The following is a 16,585-nucleotide window of genomic DNA, read 5'->3' on the forward strand; positions in this document are numbered from 1 at the left end:
ACCGTTGAACAAAAGGACGACTCATGGGTATTGTGTGATTTCTCTAATCTTAATAAAAAATCACACCCTGCGTACACACACACTGCGAAGCGTGAAATAGGGCTGCCCTATCATATTTTAGGATAGAGATGTGAAGAATGTGTGTGTGTGATTGTGCACACACATAACACAGCTGTTGTTCTGTCCGCTGAGCTCTCCTCTCTTGGGTAATTACTCTGATTGGAGAGAGATGGAGCTGATGAGAGCATCCACCCAGCCTCTTGTAGAATCCCCCTGCCACCCCCCACCCCACCCCTCACACACACCTACACACACATGCGCACACGCATACTTTCTCTGCTTCCATCGCGGTAATATCCTCATGTTTTTTTTTTCTCGGTCCTGCCCAAAAAGTTGGATCGCCCTTCACTTTATAACTTGTCCTCTCATCTTCTAAACCATTTCAGATCTTGTCTGAGAGCAGCGTAGGAGCTGCAGTGTGAAGACCATGTGCTTTACATTCTGATCTGTAACAGCGAGGGTCTGATCTGTAACAGTGAGATTAGATGCAGAGAGAGAGAGAGTGTGTGTGTGTGTGTGCTGAGATTTCATTAAAGGTCTGTCTGAGGCTGGAAGGGACTTTCTGGGTAAACACTGTTAGCTGTCACACAAAGCAATTTTGTGACTAGCAAGAAAGACAAAAGAACAAAGACAAAAAAAAAACCCCATCTCTTCATGTTGTTTTCTGCAGATCCCCCCCTGAGCATCTGGGTTATTCTTAAACAGCGGGACGTCTCAGTGATTACCGCATGACTTCGAACCATTCTGTGCTAGCTTGGTTCGTACCGGAGGCGGCAGTCGGTTAGGTAGCCGACAGCTTTGAGAATTACTTTATTAAATGAAGCCACAAGCACATGACCTCTGCAAACAGCAAGATGGGAGAACCTAAAAACCTAAAAAAAAATAATACAGTTAGCACAGGTGCCATTTTTGTCCCACAAAAATGTCTGCATTTACATTTTTTTAAACCGCATTTTCTCCTAATTTGGTCATTCCCAATTTACCACCAGCCAGCTAGCTCTTCCATATCACATGACAGCTACCAACCAGGGAGAGGAAACGCTAGGACATACTTCCTCTGAGACACATCATTAGGGATGTAAATGAATACATATACAGTATTCAGAAGGAACAGGTTAAAAAAAACAAAAACAAAAAAAACCCGCCCACTTTAGGTTTAAATTCGAATATAGATATGTATATTTGGAGCACTAAACAGATACAGATACGGATAGTGCCACTGTGTCACACACCCTATTGCTATTTTTATTCAGGTTAAGCAAAATCATGCTGCCAGATCAGCACAATTATCCTCAGAACTGGATGATATCAAAACAGTGAGGTGGTAGGGCTACTGGTGTGGCGATCGATAGATATTTTATTGTTGCTCTGGCTATCCTCTGGAACTAAGTGGCATCAAGTCACTGAGGCTTTAACTGCTTTAACAGCTCTGCTGTTTTTTTCAGTCAATATCGTCCATGCTGAGCGTTAGTGATATTCAAGTGCAGTGATTTCAGACTCAATGATCTATGACTTGAATAGCTGATCCAAAAAATCTCCAAAAATCATGCAGAACATCAAAAAACAAAGAGGCCACTTTGTACAAGACACTGAAAACAGCCTTATACCAATCTAGCTTTAACATTCATGTGATGTGTGTCAACGCAGTTTCAACATGGCAAGCCAGTCTGGCAAATTTGCATTCAAATCCGCAAGGGGGGGTTGAGAGATTTCATATTAAACCAAAGCTGGTGATTATTTCTTCACCCTAAAACTAAGAACAATGCATGCCAGTCGTCATGAGGGCGCAGGGAAAGGCTGACTAATTTTGGAGAGACACAATTGCAGCAGGTGGCCTGAAATTTGGAGATGGAAAAATACCAGAAGAGAAATTTCTACATGCTAGTGGAGCTTGTTTAATGAAGTTTGCTTAACAAACAAGTCAATTGCCAAGCACGTGGCTGGTGCTCATTTGGGATTTTCGATGCTTGGAAGGCCTCTTTTTTGGATACCCTCCCAAATGGTGTAAACCTAGGAGACTCTTCTTTGCTGAAACTATGAACGCCGGCATGTCGGTTAGATGATGGACAGGCAACACACGGTTCTCAGTCAGCAGAGGCTTTTTACAGCACGTCCACTTCTCCCAGCAGGTGTTGTTGCTCTGCTGTGTTCAGGCATATGAGGCATGATGAGGGTTTTATGTCCCATAGAACAGATACTGAAAGAGACTCTACATGCAATGTGGTACAGCTAATCAATATCCTAAAAAAAAAAAATCATCAAGGACCTATGCTATAGCCTCACCTAAATCTAGAAAGTCTGCAGTGGGGTTTATGTGAATTTGTACTTTCAGATTAAGTACGGTGAGATTAAGTGTTATAGAAATATATTATTTCAAATAAACGAAATTGTAACCACCAGGAAAGATTTATTGTGGTTTAATAAACACAAGCTAGCTAAAACTGTAATACTATGACATCATATTTGGTAAGAAATTATGCAGTTCTGGACATAAACAGAGTTACTCTTACCACCCCAAAGTTGATTCCTATAATAGCTCATCCCAAAGTGTTTTATTATATTACATACTTTTTAACCATTTATAACCAGTTATATTGAATGCTGTGGAAAGTCTCTGAAACAAGTTAGTTGCTGTTATCACTTACATTATAGCAACTATAAACAGTCAGTCCCTCCCTTCTGAAGATTAGAGGGCAGAAGAGGACAGAACAGAGAGGACAGAAGTTCTTCAAGTTGTGCTGTTGTCTATTTGGTCTCAACAGGCTATGGGGAGAATTATGAAAAATTATAAAATGGTGAAACTTGTTCTGGCATCCCATGACAGAAGTTGTTTACAGATACACAGACTGTGTGGGCTCTACTCTAGGACAAGGAAAAATCTGTTAAAGTCCATTACCATAACGCCAACTGGAGACCAGGCGCTACTGCTTATGGACCCACAAAGCTTACAGCTTTATGAGAAATACATTTCTTATGAAAGGCTTTGCCAAGTAAACAAATGTAAAAAAAATCATCCTGCAGTAAAAACTCAACACAAGGATGAACATACCTAGAGATGTTTACAGTGCATTGCATGATTATTCACCTCCCTTGAACTTGTCCACATTTTGTAATGTTATAACCTTGGACTGAATTCGACCTAATTGGGATTATATGTCATGAACCTACTCATGAACTCATGATATTATGGCTATTAATATAACTGAGATTTGGGAGAATGACCATTCCAGTAGCTCCACCTTCTTCCTAGTTAATTTCCTATTATTCCCAGCTCTCCACTAATGACGAAGTTTCTGCACCCACAACCTCCTTACTATTCACCAACTCCAACCCAAGTCAAGTCTTTAGTGGAAGACCAGACTGTCTGGAGCAAAGCAGAAGTCCCCCAGGATTCCAGCCCAACTTCTCCAAGTTCTCCACACCTCCGCAAATTCCACAATCACTCGTAAAATCTGCCTGAGCACCATTCAGTGCGCCAGAACAGTTTGATCCCTTAACAAAAACTATGTCCTCCTCCTGCCCAGGAAACTGATACCACTGTCACATACCTCGCTCCATAATCTCAAACAACAGGTGTGCTACCCCTCCTCCAAACCCAGCGGTCCTCCTCTAAGTTTTTGTCTTTCATTGCCACCCCACAACAGCACCAGCAAATCCCTTCCACTCCTCCGCCTCTTCTGTCAGATTGGTGCACCATGTGTTGATGGGAGGCTAAAATTAAAACTCCAGGGCCTGACTCCAGAGTTAATTTTGTGTGTGACCGCTTAAGCCGAGAACAGGCAAATGGCTGGAAGGGGGAGGGCAACGGCATTCAAAAGACAAACAGAGGTAGACAGATAGAGACAAACAACCATTCCCATTACAATTTTTTCTCAGATTTAAGTGACAAATTCACAAAAATTAAAGCAAAGCCAAAGACACACAGCTACTAGCATTTCTGAACCAGAGAAACCCCTGATTACATTTTGGCAGTGGAACCCTGGCCGTCATCACTGATTTAGATTTCCGGGCACAGCTATAAATGCCACTGAATATTCTTCCTTTCTCTGTCTGTGCCAAGAGGCAGTTTAGATGCTATATTCGAGGCTTTTTCATCTACCCAAGAAGTGATTGGCATGGATTCAACCCCCATACTGCCCAGCGTGATGCTGTACCGTGCCAGAAGGCATTTTACTCCAAGGTCCTTAGAGTTGGACTGCTGGTCATGGATTGTATATTGTGTTTTTGGAAATTTGCTTAATTTCTGCAAGTCATTTGGACAGAAATGTACTTACTGTGGATTTCAAACCAAGCTGATCAGAGATCGAGGCTCACGTTACTGAGAGTTTCCCAAACCCTGCTACAAAAGAAACACATTCACACAGACATATACACAGAGAGGAGAGGCTGTGTGTTTAGGCATTGTATACGATACACAATCCGCAATATTACATGCTAGTAAAATGTAAACGGTAATACACTGTAGCCAGTTCTCCAGATCCGTTTGCAAAGCTTCAGAGACGCTGTTCTCATTCCAAAAAGGTCTCTGGTTACGTCCCTGAAGGGACTCATGATCGGTCATTTCAAAGCTGAACTTTGACAAAAGTGTGGCAAGAATCAGGTTTTAGAAGAATAGAAAAAGAAACAACAAAAAAAAGCATATAGTCTACCTACACCAGATAATAGATACTGTGAGGCACTTGCACAAACACAAAACATTTCTATAAAGTGGTCTGTTACAGAGATTATAGTGTCATAGCAGATGATTGCACCACACAGTTTTTGGTATGGGGAAAAAGGTCCAGCTCTCCAAAAGTCAACTGGTTAACACATTTAGCTGGGCACACATCAAGGATTTCAGGTTCTTCAACATGTTCCTTTGCCATCTATACCAATAGTACCTACTGTAACATTAAACAGAGATAGTATTTACATTTATTCATCTGACAGATACTGTAATCAATTGAGTGGTTCAAGGGCTTGATCATGGCCCCATCAGTGGCAGCATGACAATGCTTGGATTTGAACACTAAACATTCCATCTAAGCAGTAGCCTTAACCTCTGAGTTACGATAACACCAGATGAAATGGTCATTATGGAGGTGAATGGATCCATTAACATTTTATGAGCAGGAACATTTCATAAACTTCTGATTCTTTGGCACATTCCTTATAAGATGTGCACATGATACTCACTCAGAGTGGTTCATAACAGATAAAACTGATATCATTCATTCTTTCATTTTGGAGGTGAATGGATCCATCAACACTTTATAAGTAAGAACACTTCACAGACTTCTGTTTTTTTCTGCACTTTCCGCATAGGATCTGCCCATAATTCTCAATCAGTGTGGTTCATAATTGACAAAATGGAGGTGAATAGATTCATCAAAAAACTTAAAGGAACATTTAAAACTCCTGGTTCTCTGGCATGTTCCTCAACTGTCTACACCCACCATGACCACTGAAAATGGTCTGTCACAATGATCATACAGAAAACGATACAGAAAATTATACATAGATGATGTTTGTGCAGAGGTAAATGGATCCATCAGTTTTTTTTTTTTTTTTGTACCATTACACCGACTCATTCTTCATCACGTTCCTCTGCTGACTGTAAGAGCTCCTAGGCGGGGAGGTTATTGGCACAGTAGAAGCTGGACGTCTCTGACACTGTCTTGGACATGCTGCGAGATGATGAGCCATTGGACGCCAGCTCTAGCGATGGACTGTTGACAACCAGCACAGTGGGCTCCGCCCGGCTCGTCTTGTATACACTTGTTTGTGTCTGCAGGTAGCGCGTGGACTTGAGCTCCAGGCCTTCGTAGGAGTCAGCGTGAATGCAAGGGCACCAGCGGAAGGCCTGCTTGAAGCCAGCACGAAATCTGCCAAATACACACACACACACACACACACACACATAACAAGGTCTTAGGAGATAGATGTGCCTGGTGGATTGTGGAGGCGAGGACAAAAGTGTCACAGAGAGGCACACAGAGGGTTTGAGTGTGCAGAAAAAACTAGCTTGATGAGTATGAATGCTAAACCCTACATAAAGCGTAGAGAGCGAAAGAGGATGAGAAAAAGAGCAAGAGAGCTCAAATAGCTTTCATTTCCGCTGTTGAACGCATTCTCTTTTGTGCATCTCAACAAGTGTCCAACCTTAGCTCGGCAGGTTAGCCAATCAGCTTGCGTTTCTATGTCGTAAATGATCATTAGAAGAAACTATGTCCTAAAATGTTAGCGAGTTGTTCCCTCCATCCAACTTCATAATTATTGTTCATGCAGATTATTATTAAACCTTGTAAAAGGGTTCTTCGGCTTGTGTACAAAATACCATATTTTGGATATATTCATTGGGGCTATGTAGGTAGGTAGGTAGGTAGGTAGGTTATTCCTGAACTTTTCACCGACAGAACACATTTTTATTAGAATTGTCATTAATTTTATGTTGACATTATTTATAATCTGACTGGTTTGAGTTACTGAGGTTTGGATTTAACCCACTCGATTCTAGTGGCCAATCAAACAGACTAATGACTAGAAGAATTCAATCATAAATATAATAACTTTAATAATAGTCACTTGTGATTTCCGCTGTAATGAATATTCATGGACCTCTTGCCTATGCTTCATGGATGCTTGGAGGTTCCTGGTCCCCACTCTGAGAAACCATGGCTCAAGGGGAACCCTTATAGGCTCTGTGTAAAACCTGAAAACACTGTGAAAACTGTTCCTTAGGAAGCAAACAACCCCCAATTATCCAAAGAACCCATGACGGACCATTTTTTTCAGTGTGTAAGCTCTGTGTTTTTCTTGTAATTTTAAGCACAATTGACTTTACACATCCTTTTTTATGCTTCACAGGCTGTGCGCGTGTTGTTACCTGTCATTCAGGCAGCAGTAGATGATGGGGTTGTACATGGTGGAGCTCATGGCGAGCCACATGATAGCCAAGTAGACCTGCTGGATGAAGGGCTTCTCGAATAGCAAAGGGAAGAACTGATGAAGGAGAAAGTAGACGTGGTACGGCAGCCAGCAGACGGCGAAGGTACACACGACCACGATCATCATCTTCACCACCTACACATACATGTGCAAGGAAGAGAGAGGGAGTCAAATAGTCAGGGCAAATGAGGGGCATAAGAAGTGCTATATATCTGAGAACAATAAGTGAGGGTGTCAAAGAAAGTCAAGAATGCGAGAGTAAGAAAAATGAGCAGGGGCTCCTGAAGAGAGCATGAAAACTCATTGTGTGTGTGTGTGTGTGTGTGTGTGTGAGAGATTGAGATTGAAATGAAGAGTCGTTGTGGTCGAATGGGAATCTTGTATGGAATATTTCATGACTGCCGTCCTTCCTGACCCTCATTATCTCCCAAACCTGACTGTCGCGAGCAGGGACTTTTCATCATCCTGTTTTTATTCAAACCCTGAATCTCAAAGTCCGAATGGAAACATCAGAAATTCAAAAAAGGTTTTCCGTTCAGCCGAGAAAAAAAAAAAGTTGGCGTACGGATAAACAAAAAAAAAAACAAAACCTGTGATTAAAGGGTAAAAGAAATCAATTTTCCAGTAAATGAGTGTTCCTGTCATTCTGTATGCATTTAATTTCGTTTTGTCTGAATGGTGTTGCTCCTCTTTAGGACATTAAAAAAAACACAAAACAATCTGAACAACACTTGGGTTGTTTAGTCTGTGAAATGTTTGGATAGAAACCTCTCGTCTAACACTGTGTGTATGTGTGTGTGTGTGTGTGTGTGTGCAGGAGAACCTTGCGTTTAGCGGTGAGTTGCTCCTGGTAGCGGCCTGAGGAGTCTCCGGGAATCTCGCTGGCCCACAGGTTCAGCCCCACCACCAGATAAGCACAACCCATCACCAACAGGGGCAGGAAGTAGATCAGCACAGCCACACACACATAGTAACTGTAAAGAAAAGGGGGAACGGAGATTGAATGAATTGGGAAAGAAGCAAAGAAATCGAGAGGAAAAACGTGTTCAGCCATCTTTGTCTCTCTCTCTCTCTCCTTCTATCTTTGTATTGTAATAGTCAAAACACCTGTGCCACTCTGCATTCACACTAGCATATGACAAAGGCAAATTTCCTCAATTTCCTATGCGAGTGTCTGACCCCACTAATTCAAAGCGGATTTTGTGGATTGTATTCCATTATACACAATGGCATTGTTGAATTCCTGATTCTGATTGGTCAGAATGTGTTGATTAAATTCCGGACAGTAGTGCAGCTGTAAATCATTCAGCTGTCGCTCGTTATCATTCAGTATCGTTTCTATAGTAACAGCTCGTTCACAGGGACTTGTATGGCAACCACGTAAACGTATTACAAAACGTGTAATAATGGATATGGTGACATTTTCTTTGAGAAGATGTTTATTTAGCAATTATGGAAGGAGTCTGCAGTGTCAGTGCTCTGTAACAGTCAGAGGTAAAGCTGTAACTTTAGGTTTTCCGACATGGGAGTTTATGAATGGATGGATGTTCTCATGGACGTTCCACAATACTGCATGTAATTATTAACTGATAAAATGTACGGCACGCCATTAAAAATGTAATTGCTGTGGTATCATGACCTCGTTCATATAAAATCCAATGCTCCCATTTGTAAAACTCAAATAAGGTTGGGTTGACATACAGCATCAAACCCACAACCATTTGATCGATTGAAAACTTTTCCAAACTCTAGGACACCTGCTGTCTTCCAAAGAGGCCTTGTATAACTGTTCCAGTGCTGGAACTAAAAAAAAAAAAAAATCAAAGCTTCAATAATACTCGACTAATCAGGTTCCACGGTGGCACAGGTGGTGCCCGAGCAACCCAGAGCATGCGCTCTTCTATATAACTATAAAGAGAGAGCGAGAGATGGAAAGAAAGACGGCATGCCATTGGTTCAGCACAGAGGAGCTCTGCAGGAGGACAGAATTAATCCATTCGCCCCAACTGGGCACTACACAGCTGAGACCTTCCAGTCCATTTCTCCACCAATTAACCACAATCAGAGAGAGAAAGAGTGAGAAAAAGATGGCCTGTGGAGTTACATCACAGGCTGCTGATTAAAGCTGTCTAAAAAATGACTAAAACATTAAGCCATCAACCTCGGCCAGGCTCTGACTAGACACACACACACACACACACACTGTGATAGATTTATCATGCCTCAGACAGACTGGCCAGTCAAACCGACACTGGAGACAAACCGCATTTCTTTCTTTACCCAATATCTCTCGCCAACCTTTTTAAAGATTGCCGTTATGTAATCAAGTCTAATTGATGTCTTTCCTCTTGTCTGTAATTACGTGCTGAGGAAATTAGAATGCCATATGTCCTGACAAAGGCTCCATTCATTGCCTAAGGTGAGCGAAGAAACAGCAGCAGAAGTCATTTCCGAGACGGGCTCCTTGAGTTACGCCATGACCGTCCGCTCCAAAGAAATGTCCTAATGAAGAAGACGGCAGTGGAACGACATCAAATTTCCTGTCTTCGTTTCCACTGCCTGGGTCTGTAGTCTAAACACTCGGAGGTGTGCTTGATAGAGCCACAGGGTGGGAATTATTATTCCAGCATTATTCAGGTTTAAAAAGCGAGACCACAAGCTGGAGTGTGATCTGCTAAGAAGGCTTTTCTGTCACTGACAAAATGAATGCAAACAATTTCCCGGGTTTTGTAGTAGGACATGGCATACACACTCATGTAGAGGAAGTCGGGTGCAAATAAACAGTCAGGACCAGACGTCCGAGATTGCCAGAAAGAACTGTTTTTATTTCAGCGGTTATTAAAAAACGCTATATTATTCTGCAATTGCTCACTAATATAAGAAAAACCTGTGTGTCCTTATTGAAATATCACATAACCCATAGAGACAATAGGCCTCATTTATCCTTGCATAAATTGATAATCAGCCATACATTACATTTAGCCATGCCCACAAAACTCCTTATAAGGCAAAAAGAGCTGAAAACGAAAAAATGATGACTGAACTGTGAAATCTTCTAGTAATGCAGCTCAGCCATTGCAGCGCTTTGGCTAACATAGACACAGTAACTCTTCCACCTTTCATAAGGCACAATTACTTTTGTCCTCACTGAATGTCTAGACTTATTTGTCTTAATTTGTGGATTTGTTTTGGGCTGCTTTTTTCCCAAATCAATATGAAATGACTAAGTCACACTCTTTTCATTAAATTTGTGTGTGTAATTGAAATAAATAAGCAATTTAAACTTGACAGCGTAATTTGTATATAAAATCCCAGTAACTCAATGACAATTGTACGAATTTTTGAAGCTCCTAAAAAGGTGTGTGTTAGGAATGGGATGTGATAGCATTTGGATGAAATAAAGCCTCATGCCTACTGGAAATAATAAATCATTCCAGGATAGCTGGATAGTTTTCAATTTCATGTGAGGAATTCTCAAGATGTCTTTAATTAGCCAGTTGTTCAGACTCATATTTGAATAAAATTGGTGGCCAGGTCACTAGGTCCTTGTCTCCAGTTCTGTTTCTGTGCATTAGTGTTCCTCCAAACTCCCGTTTTATCCTAACCTTTAAGCTGAATGCTAATAAGCTGACTTAGTTAACTCAGTGGTGTTAGTGCAGGATAGGAAAAACATGCAGTGCTGATATTCTTGGAGGACCAGATTTAGAGAACGCATTCTATCACACCATTTAAGGAGTACTTCAGCCGAAACTGAGATTCACACATTTTTCTCCTCTACTCCAACTCTACTCGATTACACGTTTGCTTCTTTAGTTCTGCACTGGAGCTACAATGCTTACAAGTAAGAGAAGCCGATAGCTGCAATGTTCATCTAAACTTCATAAATGGCTTGTTAATGCGTCTGGCATCTTAGAGCTGGAAAAAAAACACTACCATGTACCATCTCCAGCACCAGATCCAAGTTTTTTGACACTGATAACTTTCCCCCATTTCATCTTGTAGAGCGGGATAATAATAACCAGGGCATCTGCGGAAGACATTGCTTCTGATCTTCCCGAGCAAAAGGCAAAAGAGTTCACCAGGCACAAAGATTTTGCAAAGGCAGTTATAACTCCCAAAATCACCGCTCTGCATGCCCCAAAACCACCGTCGTCTGAGTTCTGAATAGCGAGGGCTTAAATAAAATCAGCTTTCATTGTGACAAGGCACAAGACAGAATTTATGAGCTGTGCGCCAGACGTAATGAGGTGCGGGACTCATGTGGAAAGAAGCAGAAAAATGGATTTCAGGGTTTGATCAAATATGTGCAGTGATGAGAAATGGGTTTGACAGCAGGATTAGGATATTATACATATACATTGACTCAGTTTATTAAGTACACCTGTGTTGTACCTGCACTAATTGGCATTACTCTCAGGTAAACCAAGCATACATGTGACGTTATAGCTCTACAGTTACTGACTGTAGAACTTTTGCTTTTGTATGAACATCTTGTCACCCTCCAGACCTGCCCCGATTCATCCTGAAGCTCTACTTCTGCTTGGAGCTTCTGCATTTGTGACTTATTTTCTCCAGCTGTGAATGGGCCCACATGAACATCCTTAAGATATGCACTTCCCAGAAACAGTCTATACCAAAGTCTCACCCTTGCTTCAGTGGAAATCTCATGGGGATAATGTAGATTTGTACATTAATTGCTGCTGTAATCATAAAGACTGTCCTGTTGCTCATCCCAGGACGCTTATTCACAGTCTGCTCATACTGCACATCCTTTTATCACACTTAGTACTGTTTGACGTTATAGTACACAATGGCGTAAGACTAATTGACTTATAATCACACTATCCGGAGTCACTCAGAAGAGAATGGGTTCCAGTTTGAATCTGGTTCCTGTCAAGGTTTCTTCCTCATGGTGTCTCAGAGTTTTTCCTTGCCACTCTTGCCTCTGGTTTGCTCATTAGGGATTTAAAGCTACATATGTAATTTACTTAATTTGAGTACACATCTTTATATGAAGTTATACCTGAAGATTGTCTTCCGAAGATGAGAATTTGGTGTGTTATAAAACTACAGATTAGTTATATCCGGCAAAAGACAAGGTACTATGTCTTATTATGTATTAGCACAGAATAAGTCAGTGTGATGTAGATGTAGAGTGCCAAAAGTTACTCTGTACTCCATTTCACATGAGCAAATGGATGTGCTACGGTCAAAATCAGGCAGGTGTGTGTCAGCGCCTCTGTGTGTACCAGCCCACCGGGAGGCAACGGGAGGGGTGGTTACGGCAATCAGAGCTGAGACAAATGAGACCATCGTAGTCCAGCATGAGCAGGGAGCTCAGCAAGGCTCAGCTCAGCAAGGCACAGCAAGTGAGAGAGGGGAACTAGATAACACATGAGAGTGAGAAAGACTGAAAGTAAGGGAGAAATTGAGGTTAAAAAGGGAAAGCAAGAAAAAAAGGAATCAAGAGTTACAGCTAGACTGTGTACAAGACACCTCTGAGATGAAGGTGTTGGCACGTGTGCTGCAGATAAATCGAAATGTCTGCCTGCAGTATAAGCACATGATGAAGCAGTGTCATGCTCAGCATGGTCACATGTATAACTGTGTGGATCATTTTGTTGAGCTGTGGAGTGAGGGTGTGTGGAATTTCAGCTCTGCTTGTCATTATATTTAGCAGTGTGAGAGTGTCTATGTCTATATATAAGCGTGTGTGTGTTTGAGTGTGGACTATGCAGTTAGCCTGTCTCTCTCTTTCTTTCTTGCACATGAATGGAACAGTGAGTGTAAGCTGACACCAGGCATAATGCTAGCAGACTGGCATTGCCTCAAAGGCTCCAACAATGCTGTGCTGAGTCCAAAATGACACCCCACTTGCTGTTCCCTACACTCAATGGTCCCTAGGACACAATTCAGGATTCAATAAACGGTTCGGAATGGTGGTCACAGATGACTGATGAGTGTTGCAACTGTCTAAGACAGGGATTGTCAACTGGCGGGCTGTGTTCTGGATGCAGACCCAGCAAGTATCTTAGCAGATCAAACTAAAAAACATACCGTAGCTCATTGTAAGGAAAAAAATGGCCATAGATCATAACTTCAAATGGATACATCTTATTTGTAACCATGGATTAATTAATGGTTTAATGGTTAATGGTTAAAGTTTAGTTGACTACCCCTGGGTCAAGGGTTTGCCCTGGTGACAGTTACAAATCTGAATCTCAATAATGCCAGAGAAAGCATAATTGGTCCCACTCTCTGGGTAGGATGACCTTCTTAGCCAATCCTGTGAATTGGGCAGGCGAAGTTCTCCTTGAGAGTGTACAGCTGCATTGTAATGTTGCAATGGCTGTCCATACGTGCTATCGATCATTACTCAACCGATCAGTGCATTTCTACTGACTAGCTAATTGTCATTTCGGAGGGTGAGGCTTACATATTCTTTCTCCAACGCATTCTTTTGAAGAGAAACGTCATCATAGTGCAAATGAATTACTGCATTATAATTGCCCTCTTTGCTAAAAATGCGATTCAAACTGACAGAGCAAAAGCTAAGACTGCTGTACCACTCTTTTTGAGACTCAGTCATGTAGTAATAATGTTAGAAAGGCTAGTGCACTTATGAAATTCAAACAGAGAATATCCATTATGTACTGCGTTATTTGCCGAACTGTGTGGTATAAGTGTATGCCAGGCAGTACACAGTGTTCTTGTGCGCACAGTGTGTTATGTGCTTTTCCCTCTGATGATGTTCAAGGTGTGGATAGATGAGCAAGCACACTTACAGTCTCACAGATTTTGGGAAGCTTTCATAACAGTAAAGCCACTATTCTTTTAGACTCTGGCATTAATATGTGGCCCACCAACTGCAAACCAACCCTCTAATCACACACGCTCATTATGCTAGTGCAGGTTTCACACATTTCATTCCACCTCCACTTTCCATCCCCAGTGAGCCCAGATGTGCCAGACATTACGCTTTCATTATAAAAATAATAAGCGCCTCAGCCGCTCGGACATGATCAGGGTAATTCGCATTGTGTCGCTGATAGTCCACATGGCACAGTGCCAAGCGCAAGACAATGGTCTGGAGCGTTAAGCGCTCATTGTGCGCTGGTTTCAAGAAGGTGAGTGGATTCAAAGGTGTCTTTGTGTTTGTTGGGGTACGTGTGTTTAAAAGCAGCATTGATTCTTTGTTCTTGCTGCCCAAGAGCGGAAAAGCCTCTCTGAAATGCTGCTACAATTCTGCCGTTTATTCACTGAGAGAGCGAGAGAGCCATTGCTTTGCTCTGGCTCAAGGCACATCTCGCACTGCAGTTAGAGCAGAGTATACTGAATATAATTCTTCATGCTGCAGATACTGAGGGTTTCTTATTTAAATTCTCCTGCAGGAATAACGAGAGCAAGCCTAGCAGCTCTATTTCAGTGGGTGTGAAAGCAGGGAGAGGATCAAGAGTGTGATGCGGAGAGAAAGATCACATGAGAAAGACAGAAAAAGATTAGGGTGAAGAGAGAGAGAAAAGAGGGTGTTATGAGGGTGAAAGACTGCAACGGCAGAAATACATCTGTTACCAGAGGCGGTCCAACCTGACTCCTGAAGGACCGGAAACAAGCACAGTTTGGTGATCTCCTTGCTCAAAGACACCTAATTCTAATTAGATCAGTAAAATCACCAGACTGTGCTGAACTCTGGCCCTCCAGCACTTGAGCTAGGCACCCTGCTTATTGGATTGGAAGAATAGTACATGACAAGGAGGATGTGAAAAGTAAGTGGAACGATATAAATGCTAATGAAATCCCTTCATCAGGCCTGCCGGAGCATCTTCCTAAACTACCAGTCAGGCTGCCTTGCTGGAGGCTTCAGCACTTTCAGAGAGGAAAACTATTCAGAGCTCAACTGGGATGCACATGATGCATAAAAATGGTGACGGAGAGATTCTACCATACTTTTCTCCCAATGAGAACATGGCCAAGAGTGCCCTTGGGGATGGTAGATGGCTGCTGGGAGCCTGAATTTCAGTCAAGAGTCTCAGCTTGCGGTATCCAAAACTGTCTTTCCATCTGCACAAAAGCATTTTCAGAACAGCTAGGTCTTGGCCAAATGTGGTGGGGGCTGGAGAATGACATAGAACAAAAAGGAGAAACAGAATGAGAAAGAATTATGCAACCAGAGAAAAGAAAGGAAATGATCTGATCTAATATCAACAAAAGACAAAACTTGAAGCTGTCCTGTCTGTTGGTTCAGGTCTTTGTAATAGCACTGAATGTTTTTACCCAAGACAGCTTTCTCAGTGTAAAAAATCTTATTTGACTTGCGTGTCATTTTTCTTTGTCATGGTGAACCATGTGTCCCACGACCACTCTCGAGAACAAGCAGCTTCTTTCTCCTTTTGATTCTGCTGCACTCTGGTGCTGTTTGTTCTGCTCAGATCAAAGCGAACAGCCATGAAATTAAGTTGCGTCTTCGACTGAACACAAATGCAGCCAGGTGGACTAAAGCAGAAACAGAGAAGCATCTGTTACTGTGTGCTTCCAGAGTCTAGACTACTATTTTGGGTGAGTACCTGGCTAAGTGAATTCGCCTTTTAATATAGATTAAAGAAAAGTAGAAGGTCATTTCCCTAATTAGCCAGATAACCAAAAACTGATGCTGGATAAAAAGGTAAATTCCACCTAACACTATAAGAACATTCCCATGGAACATTGCTGAGGTTAGGACTTGGTTATTTGATTACCCAAGAAATCCTTTGCAAAGGAAGTTGTTTCAAATGATTCAATTATCACCTAATGATATATAAGAAACCCAAAAGTAAACAAAACTTTTTTGCGGTACGGTAAGAATTTGAACCCATATTGATTGGACTTCTCTGATCATGTGAATCGTGCGTTATATCCAAGCCCACAGAAACTCTCATCTGGAGTGTTTGAGTTCAGGCAGGATGACCACAACACATTAGCAAAACTGCACTACCAGTGACTTGTAGTGGAAGGAAGCTGTTCTATCGAGTTATTTTCCTGTCTAACGTAATTGTACATGAATGCAATGGCAAAATTGTAACTAAATGACTCGCAAATACCTTTAAATTCCTCAAGGGTTCTTCGGACAGTTAATGGGTCTAGCTTAGTTACTTGAAACCCACTGAGAAAAGGCATCCATGTGCTGAATGGTTCTACATAGTCCCTCTGAGGGACAAACCATTTGTGTGTTTGCCGAATCAGAATCAGAGCAAAATTTGATACTTTTGGTTTGTTTTCTCACTACATGTAATTAAACAGACCAAAAAAAAAAAGTTGGGTGTGTAAAACTTTCACTGGTCAGAAATATGACTATGGAAAAAAGTAAAACAAGTAGAACTGGATACCAGTAGCGTTGATGGGGATGCCACCACCACCACCATCAAGTCTAGTTCTTCATGTTACTAATTTCAATTCCTGAAATACCCTTAAAATATACTTCAAACAGGAACATAGCTATTCAAGAAAAACTATTTCAGATTTTTTTATTTGCTGCTCGGCAAAAAATGCTGCCTACAGCATGAGGTACAGAGCACGTTTGGTTCAATTCCTGCAATTGGATTGATTCAGATTTTGACTGGAA

At 41.7% G+C, this 16,585-nt stretch overlaps 1 protein-coding gene across 2 annotated transcripts in view; it reads right to left on the bottom strand.

The window, feature by feature from the left end:
* Nucleotides 1-2,461: 2,461 nt before the first annotated feature.
* tacr1a (tachykinin receptor 1a) overlaps nucleotides 2,462-16,585 on the bottom strand; it is a 31,324-nt gene continuing 17,200 nt past the window's right edge. For both annotated transcript variants that reach the window (XM_034299099.2, XM_026939880.3), the window contains 3 exons: nucleotides 7,811-7,961; nucleotides 6,926-7,122; nucleotides 2,462-5,924 (listed from right to left, as the gene is read on the bottom strand). In XM_034299099.2, coding sequence (XP_034154990.1) covers nucleotides 5,666-5,924; nucleotides 6,926-7,122; nucleotides 7,811-7,961 — 607 coding nt within the window. In that variant the 3' untranslated portion in view covers nucleotides 2,462-5,665. The remainder of the gene's footprint in view (nucleotides 5,925-6,925; nucleotides 7,123-7,810; nucleotides 7,962-16,585) is intronic.

This window comes from Pangasianodon hypophthalmus, chromosome 24 (genome assembly GCF_027358585.1).
Source record: "Pangasianodon hypophthalmus isolate fPanHyp1 chromosome 24, fPanHyp1.pri, whole genome shotgun sequence".
In the NCBI taxonomy this organism is placed as follows: domain Eukaryota; kingdom Metazoa; phylum Chordata; class Actinopteri; order Siluriformes; family Pangasiidae; genus Pangasianodon; species Pangasianodon hypophthalmus.